General features: G+C 37.9%; 1 protein-coding gene across 4 annotated transcripts in view; it reads left to right on the top strand.

The window, feature by feature from the left end:
• LOC109931990 (mitotic spindle assembly checkpoint protein MAD1-like) overlaps positions 1–17,834 on the top strand; it is a 645,529-nt gene that overhangs the window by 96,850 nt on the left and 530,845 nt on the right. For all 4 annotated transcript variants that reach the window (XM_048609842.1, XM_048609840.1, XM_048609841.1 and 1 more), the window contains exon 3: positions 7,370–7,507. In XM_048609842.1, coding sequence (XP_048465799.1) covers positions 7,370–7,507 — 138 coding nt within the window. The remainder of the gene's footprint in view (positions 1–7,369; positions 7,508–17,834) is intronic.

Below are 17,834 nucleotides of genomic sequence, written 5' to 3'. Positions count from 1 at the left end.
ACATCCAGTCTGAATTGTTGTGAGCAATTAATAATGACCATGAGGTGGAGTCTTCACAAATATCCTCATTCTCAGTGAGGGTGGAGCCCAGTACTTCAGTGGAAAAGTCAAGACAGAAGTAATTGTATCCAAATATTAATCAAGATGCACAGATGACAGGACTGTTGATGTTTCTGCAGTATGTTGGAACTGTTGGACTTCAGTGTGATCCAATAATGATCTGGAGACTAAACTACAGACACTAAAATGCATAAGGGAGCATGAAAAGCTATCTGGACACTTGTCTTCGAAGGTAGTCACATCCCATAGGCTGGGGATGGCTGATTTGGAAATTGGTCAGGGATTGGATGGTATGATTGCAATTTAGACAGTGGTCTAAGAACATGGAAGTGGAGAAGCCTCAGCCCTTGCACTTGTCCAATGGGTTTGAGTTGCTGGACATTTGTATTGATTGGAGTAAGGGCTGTAAGGATGAACTGACCATGGCACTGTGGTACAGGAAGTAAGTTAATTAGCGCATTAAATAAGAATGTTATGGTAGTCAGGGACAGTATAGTCAAGATGTTAGTCACAGTTCTCTTCAGGTGAGAGGCTGAGTCCAGAAGGCTGTGTTGCTGACCTGGTGCTGTGGTTAGGGATATCTGCTGTGGACTGGAGAGTGGCTTGCAACTGAGAGGATGGATTTATTTGTTGTGTATACCAACCATATCGATAGGACTAGGAAAGAGGTTCTCTTTCATGTTTGTAAGCAACCAGATAACTTAAAAAGCAGAAGCTGAAAAAGTAGTAATTTTTGAATTAGCAAGCTAAGCAAAAGTGATCATCGAGCTGTGCGTTAATTCTGGACATCATTAGCAGAGTTGTGATAAATTACCTTATCTTGAAACAGCAAACTACAGCATTATTTTGAGTTAAAATAATAAGTAGGAGACGTAACAGATTACTTCTCTTACTTAACGGGAGCAGTCTGTAGCACCTGTAACTGCAGTTACACTGTAGGACAGTTTAGACAGGAGGGGATAAATGGGATGTACAAGTAAGGGACTGCAATAATCATGATTAACTTTAATCATGTAGATTGGGAACATCAGATTAGCCAAGGTAGTCAGTAAAATTAGTTAATAGAATATGTGTGGGATACTTTCTTGAGATTGTACATTCAAAAGTCAACCAGGGAGCAGACTGTTCCAGACCAGCTAGTGAGCAATGAGACAGAATCAATCATCAAACTTGTGGCAAAGGAGCCTGATAAGTAAGTGATTTATAATATGATAGAACTTCACATTGTGTTTGAAGGGGAGAAGTATGGGTCAAAGTTTATTGTTTTAAACCTGAATGATGATGGTTATTATTAGGGTATGAAGGTAGAGGCAGCTAAAGTGAAACAGAAAACTAGGTTAGAAAGTCAGAACAGATAGTGGATGACTATAAAAGAGATATTTAATAATTCTCACAAAGATTAATCCAATTGAAAAATGAAGATTCTTTGAGAAGGGTGTATTATCTGTGACTGACTAAGGAATTTAAGGGTAGCATCAAATTGAAAGATGTGCTGCACAAATCTGCAACATTGGAATATTGGTCAGATTTTAAGAACCAGCAAAGAATGGCTGAAAAGAAGATAGAGTATGAGAGAAAGCTAACTAATAATATGTTAAAAAGTAAGAGTTTTTCAGAAATATTTGAATAGAAAAAATTAACTGACACTTGTGTTGGTTCTTCATAAAGAATCTGTTGACTCTCCAGAGATGGCCTGTGCACTAGCATTTTAACAGAAGTGGCAGCATGGATAGTAGATACATTGGTTAAAATCCTCCAAAATCCCTTGAATTCTGAAGAGTCCCAGCAGAATAGAAAATAGTTTGAAAATAATTTGACTGTAACACCTTTAAGCCAGAAAGGAGAGAGACAGCAAACAGAAAACTGTGTGTGAGTTTGCCTAATGTCCCTCATAGGGAAAGTGGAGGTTAAAGTAGTATAGTTATCAAGACGTAATAGGATCTGGTAGAGTTAGCATGGATGTGTGAAAGAGAAATTGTTTATTTTATGAGATTTATTTTTGAGGAAATAAGGAGCAATCTGGAGAAAGAGGAACCTTTTAGATCTAGTGTGTTTGGATTGCCAAAAGGCAGTTGATAAGGTGCCACTTCAAAGGTTACTGCACAAGTTAAAAGCACATGGTGTAAGGAGTAACATTTGCATGGATAAAAGGCCTGGTGAGTTAATGGGAAGGTGAAAGTAGGGGAAAATGGGTCTTTTTCCAACTGGCAAGTTATGATTAGTAGAATGCTGTTTGGATCTATGCCAGGGCCTCGATTATTCATAATCTATATCAAGACTTGGACTGTTCATCCAAGTTGGATGGTATTTAAATTTGCAGAGGGTTTTAAGATAGGTGGGAAAGCAATTTGTCAAGAGGAGGTAAGAGAGTCTGCAAAAGGATATAGACAAGCAAATGTTTGATAGAAAACTTGAACTTTTGTACTTTGGCAGGAAGAATAGAAAAACGTACTCTTTAAAGGCCGAGAGATTACAGAATTTGGTGGTATAGTGGTATCGGACTATCCTGTTGTACACAACATTAGTATGCAGATATGGCAAGTGATTAGGAAAGCAGTTGGCGTGGTATCATTCATTGCAAGGGGCTGAAGTTTAAGAGGAGGCAGTTTTACTGCTGCTGTACAGGGCATTGATAAGACTTTATCTGGAACTTTGCATGTAGTTTTGATGTCTTCATTTGAAAAAACAATTATAATTATGTTAAAAGCAGTTCAGATAAGGTGACCTTGACACACTATTGGAATGAAGAGATCCTCTTGTACAGAAAGGCTGAATAGGTTAAACGTATAGTCTTTGGAATGAGAGGTGATTGTACCAAAATATACAAAGTCCCAAAAGGATTTAATAATGTGGCTCCCGGAGAATATTTACTCTTGTGAGGGAGGCTCTAAGTAAGTTTAAGAGCGAACCCTTTTAAGACTGGAATGAGAACATTTTTTTTCACTTAAAGTCCATTAATCCGTTGTCACAATTCACTGGGGTAGCAGGCTGGAAATCAAGCCCTGCTATTCCCAGAATTTTCACAAAAGTTAAATATTTTAGAAAAAGTGTGTGAAGATTCCCCAATTTATCTGATTTTCAGACCCAGTTTGAGAGAAATCATGTACCTGATTTCTATACTTAAGAATTACTGTTTATTACAAATGATAAGACTCTAGCTGCAGGTTAATACTTATAAGCCATTGGCATTTAACACTATTACTTAAAACTCTAACTCCCTTATAAACTCCTCCTTCCACATATAATCTCTGTCTCCCACTCTGTCTTTCATACACTTGTGCGTGCATGTAAGTCAAGGAAAACAGCTCAGCAGTCTTTGTTCACAAGATCTATTGAGTTGTTTCATGATGATCAGAAGATTTTTGTCTCGCTGTTCCTTTCCTGAGATCTTCTACCAGTTTGCAAGAGGCACAGTTCACTTACAAAATGTCTCTGACTTATCAATTAAAAGTCATTGCTTACAGCAACTGCTGAAAGAACAATTAACTGTTTATCGTCAGGATTCAACTGGTTTACTGATGAGAACTTAGAGAGAGAGCTCCTGAGCTGATAAAGATCTGATCACTTGTCTCTGTATCATGTTCCCAGCCCAAGCTGTTTGGTTCAGCAGGCAAATGTCTTTTGTCACTAGTCCATAGACCCATCAACTACTGTTCCATCTGAATACAGAATGTCTTGGTTCCAGTTTTTCTACAACCGAATCTTTAATTACTGCTTGTTGAAACAGCTGTTTAAGCAATGCTTACTATGAATGTCATCTCGCTTGTTTTTCAAAATATGCTATAAACTCTTGCAAAATATTGGTTTTAAAATACTTCTTTTTCATTTCAGTCCATAATTACAAAAAGCACAAAAATAAAAATGACACAGCCTTTATACCGTGGAATTGTCGTCTTTAGAAAGTAGTGAAGGCTGTGACATTTAATTCATTCAATGCAGAATTAACTTTTATAGAAAAAGGAATCGAGGGTTACGGGGAGCAGACAGGAAAATGGAGTTGTGTCCATTGCCACATTGCTGACAATCTAATTGAATGCTGGAGCAGACTCAAAAAACGAATGTTTAACTTCTGCTCCCAATTCTTATGTTCCTGTTTTTGTGATTGGCAGAGTGTGTACCACATTCAACCAGCCGGTGGTTGCTAATCCCCGCCTTGATCTCATAGGGTAGAACTTGATGAAACAGTTCTGAATATACTAATAGCCATGCTCACAGACAACTTCAGTAAAGTAGTTGACTTTGTAAAGTGGCTGTTTTAGTCTTGCTAGAAACAACTTCTATTGACAAAGAGGAATTCACTGTCGAAACATAAGAAATACATTCAAGTCCTGCTCCATTTTTGGTCTACAATTCTCTGTAACTTTCTCTGCAGCAACACGCCAGTCAGTTGGACCCAACTTGCCGACCAATCACAATTCTTTTCTCTTAAGCTGTAAACTGTCACTTTTGTTTGCAATTTGATGCTCCCATGTTCTTTAGAGTGCAAGGCAAAGAGCTTTGTCAACATATCTGTCTTTTCAGCAACATCCAAATTCTGAACGGCCAAATGGCTATCTAAACTTTAAAAGTAGAAAAGACTTTACATCCCCAGTACTGGCGTCCCATGCTTTGAACCTGTGTGTTACTTCAAATGCGCAGAGCATTAAAGGCGTATATTTTGAGCAGAATATTTTATTATACAGCAGGGAAACGTTGGAAGCTTATTGTTCGGTCCCATCAAGGCTGATATTGTCTGATAGTAAATGAGTTAATTCATTCTCCGATAAAAATATATTTTCACGGCCTTGAATGTTATAGTAATGACTGTGTCTATTGATGTTCGCTTCAGGGAAATAGAACCTTAATGATTCTCCTCTCCAGGTGGTCTACTATATCTAGAATCTTGATTTACAGCTCTGTCTTTGGTTCTCATTACCACATTACATTGCAGATGTGATCTTGTACCATGAAGTGAAGTTGCTGATTTGATTGAGTTGCTGATTTAAGAGCAGTATTTCACTGTTTTACCATGTTGTTTGCATTTGTGCTGGTCTCTGGCTACCACCAAGCAGAGGCCAACCTGTTAGATTTGGTGGCAGCTCAAAAGGCTGGTGGAAAAATATGATTGGATAATTAAAGTAAATTAGGCAGTTTTTTTCTTAATTGTAACATTGTTTAATATATGGATTACATAGCATAGGAATGGGAATAGGCCATTCAGCCCCTCAAGCCTGTTCCACCAATCAATGAGATCATGGCTGTTCTGTGGCCTAACTCTACATGCCATTCAGGGTGGCATGGTGGCTCAGTGGTTCGTACTGCTGCCTCGCAGGACCAGGGACCCAGGTTCTATTCTACCCTCGGGCGACTGTGTGGGATTTGCGCATTCTCACTGTGTTTGAGTGGATTTCTGTCGAGTGCTCCGGTTTCCTCCCACGGTCCAAAGATGTGCAAATTAGGTGGATTGGCCATGCTAATTTGCCCGTAGTGTTCAGGGATGTGTAGGTTAGGTGCATTAGCCATGGGAAATGCGGGGATACAGGGATAGGATAAGGGGATGCATGTGGGTGGGATGCTCTTCAGAGGATTGATGTGGATATTTTGGGCCAAATGGCCTGTTTCCACATTGTAGGGATTCTAAGGATTCTACCTGCCTTTTGGCCCATATCCCTTTATCAATTAAAAAAAAATTCTATCTCAGATTTTAAATTAACAACTGATCTAGCATCTACTATCATTTGTGGAAGAGTGTTCTGGACATCTCCCACCCTTTGTGTGTCGAAGTGCTTCCTAACATCTCTCCTGAACAGTTTGGCTCTAATTCTCAGGCTGTGCCTCTGGTTCTAGAATCCCCAACCAGTGGAAATAGTTTATCTACTTTGTCTCTTGCTGTTAATATCTTGAAGACTTTGATCAGATCACCCCTTCACCTTCTAAATGTTGTATTATCATTGATCTTCATTTCAGTTAAGTTTGTAATCCTGGATAATTCTCTGTGGGCCACCATTTCTCTGTCACAAACATAAATTCAAATTTGATTTAGGTTGCAATATAGTATGTTTGGATTTATAAGTTTTCATCCCGTGATGCTATTTGTGCAATTTTCGCTATGGTATACCTACTGCATGTTTTGCTTTTGTTTTGTGTAGAGTCAGATTAAAACTTAAAAGTTTCTTTTGGTAATTCAGAGTTATAATAGGTAGTAGTTAATCTCCAATTTTAAAACTTAGTAGCAAACAATTGTTTGAGTCTGAACCTAGGAGTGAATAAGAATTATTTTTGGTATTGGAGGTTTTTCTTAAATTAACTAAAATAAGCAGAAGTAATAGGAATGATTTTACTAATAAGTTATAAAGTCCCACAGTCACTGAAGCGCTTGACAAAATTACAGCTTTGTGAAGACCTGTCGGTTATATCATTATTCTTCATTCACCTTGTTTCATGGATTATCATTCGTGTATCTAATTAGTGAAACATTATGTGATCATAATCCAAGGTGATTGTGGAAGTTTACTGAAAACTTGCAGTGCTTAGTATTAAAGTGGAATTTTGGTGATGGATGTCTGAAGAAGGAAGGAACCGAGATTTGACACCGAGAAAATTGATTTTAGTTAAGATTAATTTGATAATTTTTTAATTGATTGTTTTAGAATTAAAAGTTATTTTTCATTCCTTTTCTCTCATTATGTTTTGCCATTTTGTGAAAATAGAAGAAGGCATTCATTTATATGACTCCTTGTGAGGTCTCAGGGTGACCCACCAAAATACTTTTGTAGTATAGTCATTGGTGTTATGTAGGCAATACAGCTGCAGGTTTTTTAAGAACAAGATCCAACAAACAGCATTGTGATGACTGAATAATTTGTTTTAATGATCTTGGTTGAAGGATAAACAATTACACCTTATGTCACTTAGAAAATCTGTGCTCCAAGTCCCTGTACCCTGCAGTTGGCTATCAGTGATAGGTGAGGGCAACTGAAAGTCATCCGGCTTTTCATATTTTCTTTCTTCTTTCCGTGTGAGAAGGCACCCAGACAGCGTATGGTTGAAATGCAGGTTTTGAATCTCGAGATGTCCCTTATTGTTTCATTGTTGGAATTCTAGTCATTTGTGTGACCCTCTCATTCTCTCAGACCTTACAGCTTGTTGCCCGTGGAAACAGAACAAGTTATGAATGAAATCTAATGTGATACCTAGCAGCATTATATATTTTCTCTGAATCAACTTAACTCAATGTTTACCCTGTGCTTATGAAGAGCAATATATAAAATGCAACAGTCCTTTATTTAGTTGCAAGAATAATGAAGAAACCTTCATTTTTGTGTTGCAGGCTCGTGATGGGATGAAAGGTATTTTGGATTCTTATGACAATGAGTTGGCCAGCAATTATTCACCACAGCTAAATCGAAGGGTCCGTGAAGCAGAGGATATGGTGCAGGGTCTACATACCCATATTGCAGAGCTGGACGTAAGCAGCTACTGAATTCGTTTGTTCCAAATTGGATAACGCGATGAAATGGATGCAGTTCTGGCTATTTGGAATTTGATGTTTGGATCACAGTCTTTATGAAGAGTATTCATAAATATACGTCTGCATTAAAATTACTTGGAGATTACATTACTGTAGCCTCACTAATTGCATTACAGCTACCCCCCAAAAAAGAAACATGGCCATCAAAGTAGAGATCTGAGGAACTTGTATAGAGTGTAAGTTGTATGCGTACATAATGTTAGTGTTCATTAATGAATCTAGGGAGAAATTCAGAAGAAGCTTATTTACTTGACAATGGCAATATATAACACACATTTAACCGTGCAGAGAATTTGAAGTGATCAGGTAGATGCATCTTATGGAAAGCAGTGTTGATTGGGTGAGATGAAATAAGGTGAAAGGGAGGCTCATGTGGTGCATAGCACTCGCACAGACCAGCTGGGCTAACAGACTTGTTTCTTTGTTGTAAAATTCCATGTAATAAATTATCTGAATTGGCTGTGATTTCACACGTTATGGAAAAAAGTTGATGACTTTTTTCCTTTGTATAGGTTTGTCAAATGTTTTTCAAGTCAGTAATGCCTTAAAATATTGTGGCATTGACGTAATAATGAGCCTTTTTTTGATTTTTGGATTTCTTTTTTGTGAAAGTTGATTTTCAAGAGATATAACCTTTCAATATCAGCAATCAACAAGTAGAATAGTTGAGATGGTACCTTACCATGGGGAAGTAATAGGCATTGTATTTCTTAAAGGTGAGATCAAATGGGCTGAAGCCTTGATTCATTTAACTCTCTTGTATTTTGATACAATTTGGTTAAACTCCATTACGACAAACTGATGATGAAAAATTTCACATTTTGTGTTGGTGAGATATGTTTACATAATTACAATTTGAATTATGCTTTGCTACAGAAGTATTTTCCAAACAGTGCCAATTAAGGAAAAGTCTGCTTGGTTTTCTGAAATCAGAGAATTTTACTGAAGGAAATACCTGGACATTTCCAGCAAACCTCTGTCACTTCTTTTGTATTCTAGAGTCATGCTGGTTCACCTATTTTAGTTAATAGCTCTAAATTATATTATCATACACCTTTCTTATATTTTTGGTGCCTTTTATTAGTTGTTTAATTCTTTCAAAACTGATGGTCAAAACCATTTGAAAGTGCTTTACACTGACTGCATAATAAGTGTGTTTGTCAAAGCTACGTTTGCAGAAGTCTCTGCAATTATGTGTATGCATGTGATGCACTCAGCCAAGGCATTGAATGATGAATTGAGATGATAGTTTTTGTACTGAATCCAGAATCAATTAATTCTTATACTATGACTGACAGAGTAAAATTTATAATGATCTTTCCATATTTTGAAACTGAACTTGGACTGTTGTAAGCATTTTGGATTTCAATTTGTTTGGCACATGATGCTTAATTAACATTCCACTATAAAACTCCTTTTCTCCTACAATGTACTTGATAAGCTTACAGCAAAATATTTTGACTCAACAAAGTTCTGTCATTGATGTGCAGTCAGCTGCATTCTCTCTCCTTCAAATTCATCCCTAAAATTCTTAAAAGTTTAATTACTGAATACTTGTGCTGGGCTAATTCTTCACTTTGCTGTTTATGTTGTGAGACTATCTATAAATTGAAATAATTGTGTAAATTTAATCCAAATATTCGCCACTAATTTAATGCTGTCCATTTCAAAATCTAAAATAGGTATTTAACCAGATCACTGTTTACTATTTCAGGTATTAATTTATGAATTTATAACTGCACATCAATTTTGACAAGAATCCTGAAACACAGGTTTGAATTAACATTAGTGGTCATTTTCCGACCAGTGATCCAGCTCCCTTCATTCCCTCCATCTGTGACCTATAGTCGCAGCAGCATGTACCATGTGTAAGGTGCACTACAGCAACCCACCAAGGCTGCTTCAATAGCATGTTCCAAGCCTGAAGCACTTCCACCTTGAATGATGAGGCCAGTAGATGCACAATAACCCACCACCTGCAGGTTCCCCCTCCAAGCCACACACTATCTTGACTTGGAACTATATTGTTGTTTCTTCACTGTTTCAGTGATTCTGGATGTCCTTTCCTAATAACTCTGTACGAGTACTTACTCTCATGGATTTCAGTAGTTCACAGAGCATCTCATACACCCTCCCTCCTCTCATGGACAATTAGGGATAGGAAGTAATTTCCTGTGTAACCAGTGATGCCACATCTTGTAATGTCTGAAAGATAAAATTTGGGATGGGCAGTGGGTTTATACAGGTTGGACTGGAAGTTGATGACCAGCTTGGTAGCTTTAGTTTGATTTTCGTTTTGGAAAGTTTGCTTTAGCAGACAGACCACCCTGACAGGTTGCTTTCTTCTACTCATTAACGATGTATGTTATTTGGAAGTCAAAGTTTGCAGTTTGTGTTGTTTTGGTTTTTTACCTGAATTAGGGAAGAGTTTCATATCCAGTTCTGTGCTTGTGCACTAATCTGTGATCCACACCAAAATATCTTGATGTCTCTATACAGTGACCTACCACCAGAATGTCAGAGCCAAGGTCAGCACCAAGGTCAAAACGGCAGGTACCACCTCAGATGACAAAGCCAACCCAGGATATAATACATTACTCACCTTGGTATATCCAACAGCAGAGTACTGCTGCTTAGGGAGCTGCTTCACATGGTAAACATCCGCCTTGGGGAGGACATGCAAATATTGTGGAATGGAATGGAATGGGCAATAAGTGCTGGCTCAGACAGTGATGCCCTCATCCTACAGTGATGCCCTCATCCTATGAGTGAAGTAAAATAAATATTGAGACTAATGCAACTGAATTGGCTTCTCAAGTCCACATCCTCCTCAGGGAGCACCACCAGCCAAAAGGTAACGATGCACTCCCACTGACAGAGGTCCTCAATGAACTGCGCATACTCATCTGAAATCTTGTAAGCCCTACTGAAAGTCTGTATATTTCCTAGTCATCCTCCTTGATAGCACACTTAGTCGTTGATTGTCAGCATCAGCAGCTGTAGCCTGCTAGCTGCTCTAGGTGTTGGAGTCCTAAGTCTCAACCTTTCTTGGAAAATCTGGACTATCGTCAACCTCTTGATGACGGGTCAGGGAAGATGTAATCACTTACTGTCCATATGAAAAATGAGGAACAGAAATTGTCGGACCAACATTATACAGTGAACATCTTCCAGACAGGTGCGTCCCTGGTCACATTGTCACCCTTCATGCTGTGACAGCTAAAGAAACTTGAATGGATTGTTAATCTCAATATCAGACTGTAACTGCTTCCCCAACCAGAGGAGGAAAGAAAGGGATGAGCAAAAAGTGCTGACTTTGTAAGTGACTCTCACATCACATATTTGAATAATTAAAAAAAACACATTGCAGTGCTACAAGTGCTCTTCTAGCAACACCCCAGGGCAATGGGAAATGACCAGTAAATCCTCAGTTACATCCACAGCTCAAGAATGAACTCCAGAATGATCTTGCTTCTAAATGATGAGAGATCAATGGGCTGAATGTTATCATTTTTCAGAGCAAAAATGTGTACCATTTATCATTGTGACATTTGTTGTTCTTTATCCACAATACCTGTTATTTCATATGTCACTTGAGATCAAGTGGTCAAGTGACTTGCATTGAGACTTCGACAATAATTGTCCACTTGTCAGTTAAATGCATACAATAGTGGACTGATGACAGTCCCTGTGTGCTCATTCCTCTGTTTACTTGGAGCTTCCTCAATACACCAGAGCTGGATTGGCAGCTAACCAAGTAGGGAGGGGGAAACTGGATGATGCCAAGGACTGGTTACTCTGATATGCTGTGCCATCTTGACCCTTCTTTTATGGTGTAGTGTATTGATTGAGCATAGTTCTGCTGAAAGTTGTTGACCAGAGACGTAAACCTTTCTGTACTCTGCCCATAGATACAGTATTTGCTTTTTCTCTTTTTATAGTGAAAGGTGTTGCACCAACGTACTTTGCTAGAAGTACTCATAATTGAGTTTGACAGAACAGAATGCCAGACGGAGCTATAATTTCAAATTGTGACCTTTTGAATTATGAAAGGAAAACTATCAGTATTATATCTATTTCAAACTACCAGACATAAAGTATATTTCCTAGGTCAGAAATTGTTTTTGCAGCTGGCGGCTGAACATATGGCATTTAATGTGCCAACTTTGTCAAAGTTCCAATTAATTGATTGAGTGTACATATGGCATCGTTGAGACATAAATCACTTCAGCACAAATTTTCACATTAACCTTCTCACCAGCTGAGAAATGTTGTGGAGGTTGTGTGCCAACAAGCTGAGAGGAGACAAACCACGATGAAATAATGCTGATGCTAAGATTAGTTCAAAGCGATCTAACATTCTGTCAGTAACCAAATTTCATATCTCCAGCATCTGATTTTTTGCTTTGATAAATGAGATGATTTTCTCCACTTTTCTCTGAGGATGAAGCTGCTAGGCGCACCTGAGCTACCTGGCCCGAGTGGCTACTCCACATATATGCCTTTGAATAATGAATACTTACAAACTTATTCAGCAGCAGGAGAGGACATCATAGCTGAGCCCATCCAAATCTTGCTGAAATTGCAACTGTGCATGTTTTGGCAGTCGTTAAAATTACATTGGATAATTGTATTGAAAATGTTACCATTTATAGAGGAACCAAAACCATTTGTAGTAAAGTAATGAACTCAGCAAACTTATTCAATAGAAAAGTGCTGAGAATGTAGAACTTGCTGACATATGGAATAGTGGAAGCAATAACGGATGTGTATTTAAAGGGAAGCAAGCCAAGGGAGTCGTGAGTCCAGACCAGCACTGGCAGCCAGATCTGCTGGAAAGCATTTCCTCGGCACAGAGCAGTGTCTGCTTGAGCCTGGTATCTGTGGGCTTCCTCTAGATCCTATCACCTACCTTTTCAATGAAGTCCGACTAGAAGCTCGGCATGGATAAACTGATCAACAGCTGTTTGCAAATTGACCTGTGAATCCATTTGGGCTCCACGATGATTCTTAGTTGGATCTTGTCAAACAAAGGAGTAAAAAGTGGCACAGCAAATCTGCAGTCCGTTGGAGGAAAATCTCTTGGGGTTGAAGGTGCGAGGAGGAGATTTAATGAGCGTAAGTTTTCTCAACCAGTGCTCAGTTCTGTATTCTTTCCATCTCTCTTGGCCTGCTAAAAAGGTCCCTGATGTAGAAACTGTTTCTCTGTTCTACATCAGCAGAGTTTATTGTTTTCAGCTTCATAGCTACAAAGATTTTACCTCCAGCGTGTGAAGATTCTCATAATGATGTAGTCAAATATGAGATGGGGATCTTTTCATAGTTCCCATGGAATATGACTAGCTGACAGATTTCATTGGCCTTGGGGGAAAAATGTAATTTCAGCTCAGACTGCATTGATGTAATCCATGATGGTTCCAGGTATGAAAGTCCCAGGTGTTAAATCAGCTGATGGAATTCAAATAGCAATAGTTCATAATTTATGTAATAATGATCACCTCAGGAAAGACATTCTTGCGCGAGAGGAAGTGAAATGGAGCTTCACTTAACCAATTGCTGGAATTAAAGGTTTATTAATGAAAGGATCTGAGGAGAAATTGAGTAGACTGGATTTCCTACCCTGGAGTTTAGCAAAATGAGAGTGATTTAATTGGAACATAAACAAGTTCTGGGGGACTTGACAGGGTGGATGTTGTGAAACTATTTCCTTGGGAATCTGAAACACATGATCACTGTTTCAAAATAGGATGCTGGCCATTTAGGATTACAATGAGGAGAATCTTTTTCATTTCTGAATCTTTGTAATTCTCTGGACCAGAGAACCTTTGATAACCAGACATAGCATTGGTGATAATTCCTTACGTTCTCAAGAAAAATCTAACAGCTATGGGGACAGTGCTGAAAGACAGATTTGACATTGAAAATTATTATAGTTCTCTTGAATCGTGGACTGGGTTGAAAGTCCAATTTATGTTTTCGTATGAGCTTAAGCATGAAGTGATCAAAATAGAAAATGCTAATTGGTTTTCAACCGCAAAGAATTTAAGTTAGATCAGTAAATTCCACAACTTTCTTTTTACCCTCATAGAATCATGATGTAAGTCAAAAACAAAGGGCTAGATATTGGAATTCTACTTCTCCCAGGCTAATGTGGTGCAGTGTGATAAATAATAAGTGTTGAGTAAATGAGGATGAATTTATTGCTTGGGGCTACTTCAGAGCTTTAACTGCATGAGTTTAGTTGAGATGAGACAGGAGGCTGATTATAGCATTAAAACACAGCTTGGATGTGACGTTCCAGTGAGGTTCCACATTAGTTGAAAATCACATCATTCAATAGAGACAGAATATTGTATATTTGATGTTGTAAAAATGGAAGCTTCATTCTTAAGTTTAGTGTACTCATTCTTGTCATACTGGTTCCTATGATATGGTCACTCAAAAAAGATTTTTTTTTCACTGACTATACCATTGTAAGCTTTAATCCCATATATTAAAGAAAGGCAATGATTTATACAGTGCTTTTCAGAGTTGTCGAATGTCCCAAAGTGCTTTGCAGCTTATTAGTACTTTTGAAACAAATTCACTCTTATAATTTTGGGAAATGTAGCAGGCGGTTTGCACACAGTAGGCTTCCACAAACAGCAACATGAAAACGACCAGTGAAATATGAGTAGAAGTAGACCATTTGACTGCTCTAGCCTGCTGCTTTATTCAATGAGATCATGGCTGACTTTGTATTTTGAATTCTGCATTTCTATCTATCCTGATGACTTTTGATTTTCCAGCACAATTTGCCTCTAACTACCTCAGTCTTTAGATGTTCAATGACCCTGCCTCCTTCACCTTCTGGGGCAGAGAATTCTAAAGTTGTTTGCTGAGAGAAAAAAAAGATTTATCTCTGTCTAAAACGATGATTCCTAATTTTGCAACAATGGTCTAAGTTCTGGACTCATCTGCAAGAGAAGTAATCAGGTAAATCTCTTTTGAAGTAAACCTCCAATGCATTTACAACAATTCTTGAAAAAAGTTGAAAAATGCGAACAATATTCAAGGTGTGGTCTTATCCAAGCCTTGTATAATTAAAATGTGATGCCCTTAGTTTTATGTTCGATGCCATTCATAACAGGATAATGTTCTATTAGTCTTCTTGATTACATACTGCACTTGCATACTAATCTCTTGTGACTCATGTAACAGAATACTTATATGCATCTGCACCGTGGATTTCTGGACTCATTCTCTGTTTAAGTGGAACTTTGTTTTTTTTTTGGTTCTTCCTACCAAAATGAACAGTTTTACATTTTCCCATAGATTACTCCATCTGACAGTTTTTGCCCATTCATTCATTCAACCTGTCTATAGTCTTCTGCAAACTCCTTGTGTCTTCTTCACAGCATACTTTAATACCTATCTTTGTGCAAATTTAGCCACCATGCCTTCGCTGTCTTCATTTAAAGAAAAGCTGAGATCTGAACACACATCCCTGTCGGACTCATCTGTTGGTCACATGCTGTCAATCAGACAGAGACCCATTTATGTTTACTTTGGTTTCTGCTAGTGAACCAATATTCTTTCAATGCAAATATATTGTGCTCTATGCCGAGTGCTTTTCCTGTAATAACCTTTGATAAGCTGCCGTATAAAATGTCTTCTGGAAATCCAAATACTCTTATGTCTACTGTCTGCAGTTTATCCACAGTACATGTAACTCTTTCAAAGAAGGCTAATAAATTAGTTAAATGTGATTTCTCCTTCACAGAATCATCCGGACTCTTTCTAATTGCCTTTCATTTTCTAAGTTTGCAACTATAAGATCTTTAATGAGCAATTGTAACTCCCTCCCTGGGACAGATGTAAAGCTAACTTACCTATAGTTTCCTGCTATGTGCCTTACTCCCTTCTTGAATAGTTTGGTTCTATTTGCTACTTTACAGATTGATTGAAAGCAACAGTCAAGTCAAACCTGTAGATGTGATAGGGAAGGGAATTCACTCTCTGATGACTGTAAAAGGATGTTGGTGGGTTAGGTAGAATATTGGTTTTTAACTGTGCTTGAAATGTTTTGAATTGTGTTATCTGTAAATGGATTGGTTTATTTGATTCTTTTTTCTTGTTGTTTTGAGTAATACAATTATGTCTTAGTGTTAAGCCAGATCTGTGGCACTGTGTGCTTGTGTTTCAATGAAAGATTACCATATTCATTTAAAAATAAACAACATATGATCTATGAAGCCAGATTTCAGGCTTGATCCGACTTTGTGCAGTAATAACATCGGCCAGGGTAACAATATTTTGGGCTCTCAAGGGATTTGAATTCACTGGATTTAAGAGATCTATGTGTCTTTTCATTTTAAAATAATGGTTGGGTAGTGTGTTCTGGACACGAGATGGTTGTGTGGTGGTGAAAGGTATTGCTCTGGATTGGACAATAGCTTTGACTTGCCAAGAATTTTCTATAAGTGGAAGATATAACAGTGGATTATTTGAAACCTTTGACTAAAGGTAAACTGAGAGTGTTCACACACAATTTGAAGTTAGAATTAAAAGCAGGATCTAATAAGGATGAAATTCTTCAAGTGATTACCCAATATTTAGAATTGGAAGAAAGGAAATCTGAAAGTGGGGTGTCATAGCTGCAATTAGCTAAGATGCAGTTAGAAATGAAAAGCTATAATTAGAGGGAGAGAAAGTGATATGAAACGACATGAGTTAAAAGCGAGAGAGAAGCAGATGGATATGGAATTAAATAATCTACCTTCAATGAGATGGGAAATTAAAGGGCATGAGCATGGCCATGAAACAGCTTGGATCAAAGAGGATTGGGAGAGGTAGTGGTTTCAGACAACAGGTAGAGGGATGCCAAAACAGTAAAAAAGAAAGAGTAGTACTAAAAAGTGCTATACAGAACTTGGCATGCTTCCATTCTAATAAGACTGGATATAGCCAAACCAATAGATGAAAGTTAAATGGGAGACTGATTACAGACATGTCTAAGATATCTTCAGAAAAAGGGGCATCAGGAAAGGAAAAATAGGTATTAAAACTGTACTAGTAGTACAAAAGAAACATGTTTCTTAAGAACCTATAAGAAGGGAGACATGGCTCAGTACCATCAGCAAATTGTGTTTCAAATATTGATGAGGAGAATCAGACAAATGGATGTTTTTGAGTATTTTATTTTTAAAGGCAAGCTCTTTCCACATGCTTCCAATCAAGGAAGTAAACCAATAAAGATATTGAGAGATACTGGAACAAGTCAGTATCTGATACTGGCTGATTCAATTTCTCTTTCAGAGGGATTAATGAAGGAGAAAATACATTGAGATTTCATATCAGTCGCCTTATACATATTGGATTACAGAGTGACTTAGTAATTGGAGAGGTTGTAGTGGGAGTAATGAATCAAATTTTGAAAGGAGAAATTTTGTTTTGGGAAATGAACTGCAGGTTGGAGAATGTTGACTTCACCAAGGATGTAGAACAATCAGTGAATGCAAAAAAAATTAAAATGTTACAGGCAGAACATCCTGGATTACTTCCTGACCATGTTGTGACTAGATCTCAAGTCCTTAGGATTAGACAGGAAGAAAGGCAGTCCATAAAGTATAGAGCTGATTTGTGAATCCTGGTCTCCTCAGAAAGTCAGAGAAAATCCAAGAGAGCGATCTGCAGGTGAACTCTATTTTAATACCTTCTTAGATGGTTTTCTAGAACTTTCTATACTTCTGGCCAATCAAGGAGATTCATTTAATAGTTTGAAACAGGGTCAATCATTTAGATAGCATGCAACTGCTTGTTTCTTTGTGTAGCAGGACCCTGGTGTCTTTCTTTCTGGACCCTCCTTTGTTTGGTGGATAAGTTGTTAGGGATATGTCTGTCCAGGATAACTGTTGCCTTTTACGTTGTGCAAATGTCATTAGCACCTGGGTGCTGTGTTTGCACTGTATCTGGTGTGTGGGTGTTGTGACTTCAGAGTTTACTTGACCAATGTACCCAGCATCCCTTGCTCTTTGGCCAATGTTTTAGCAGCCAGGAAGCTGCTCGAAGTACTTCCAGGAAAAATTAATGCAAAACTGGTTGTGGAAAAATTTGTAAAATTTTTTAATGAGATATGGATTACTGAATGTAATGCAGCCATGTCAAGGTTCTGATTTTATGTTGCTAATATTTTAAAAGTTGACTCATTTGTGAATAAAACAATTTGCATCTTATTATTCACTGTCTCAAGGCAGATTGGAAAGATGGCATCCAAGTTTGAGGC

This window comes from Rhincodon typus, chromosome 21 (assembly GCF_021869965.1).
Source record: "Rhincodon typus isolate 14 chromosome 21, sRhiTyp1.1, whole genome shotgun sequence".
Classification (NCBI taxonomy): Eukaryota; Metazoa; Chordata; class Chondrichthyes; order Orectolobiformes; family Rhincodontidae; genus Rhincodon; species Rhincodon typus.
This window is presented reverse-complemented; position numbering and strand designations above follow the sequence as displayed.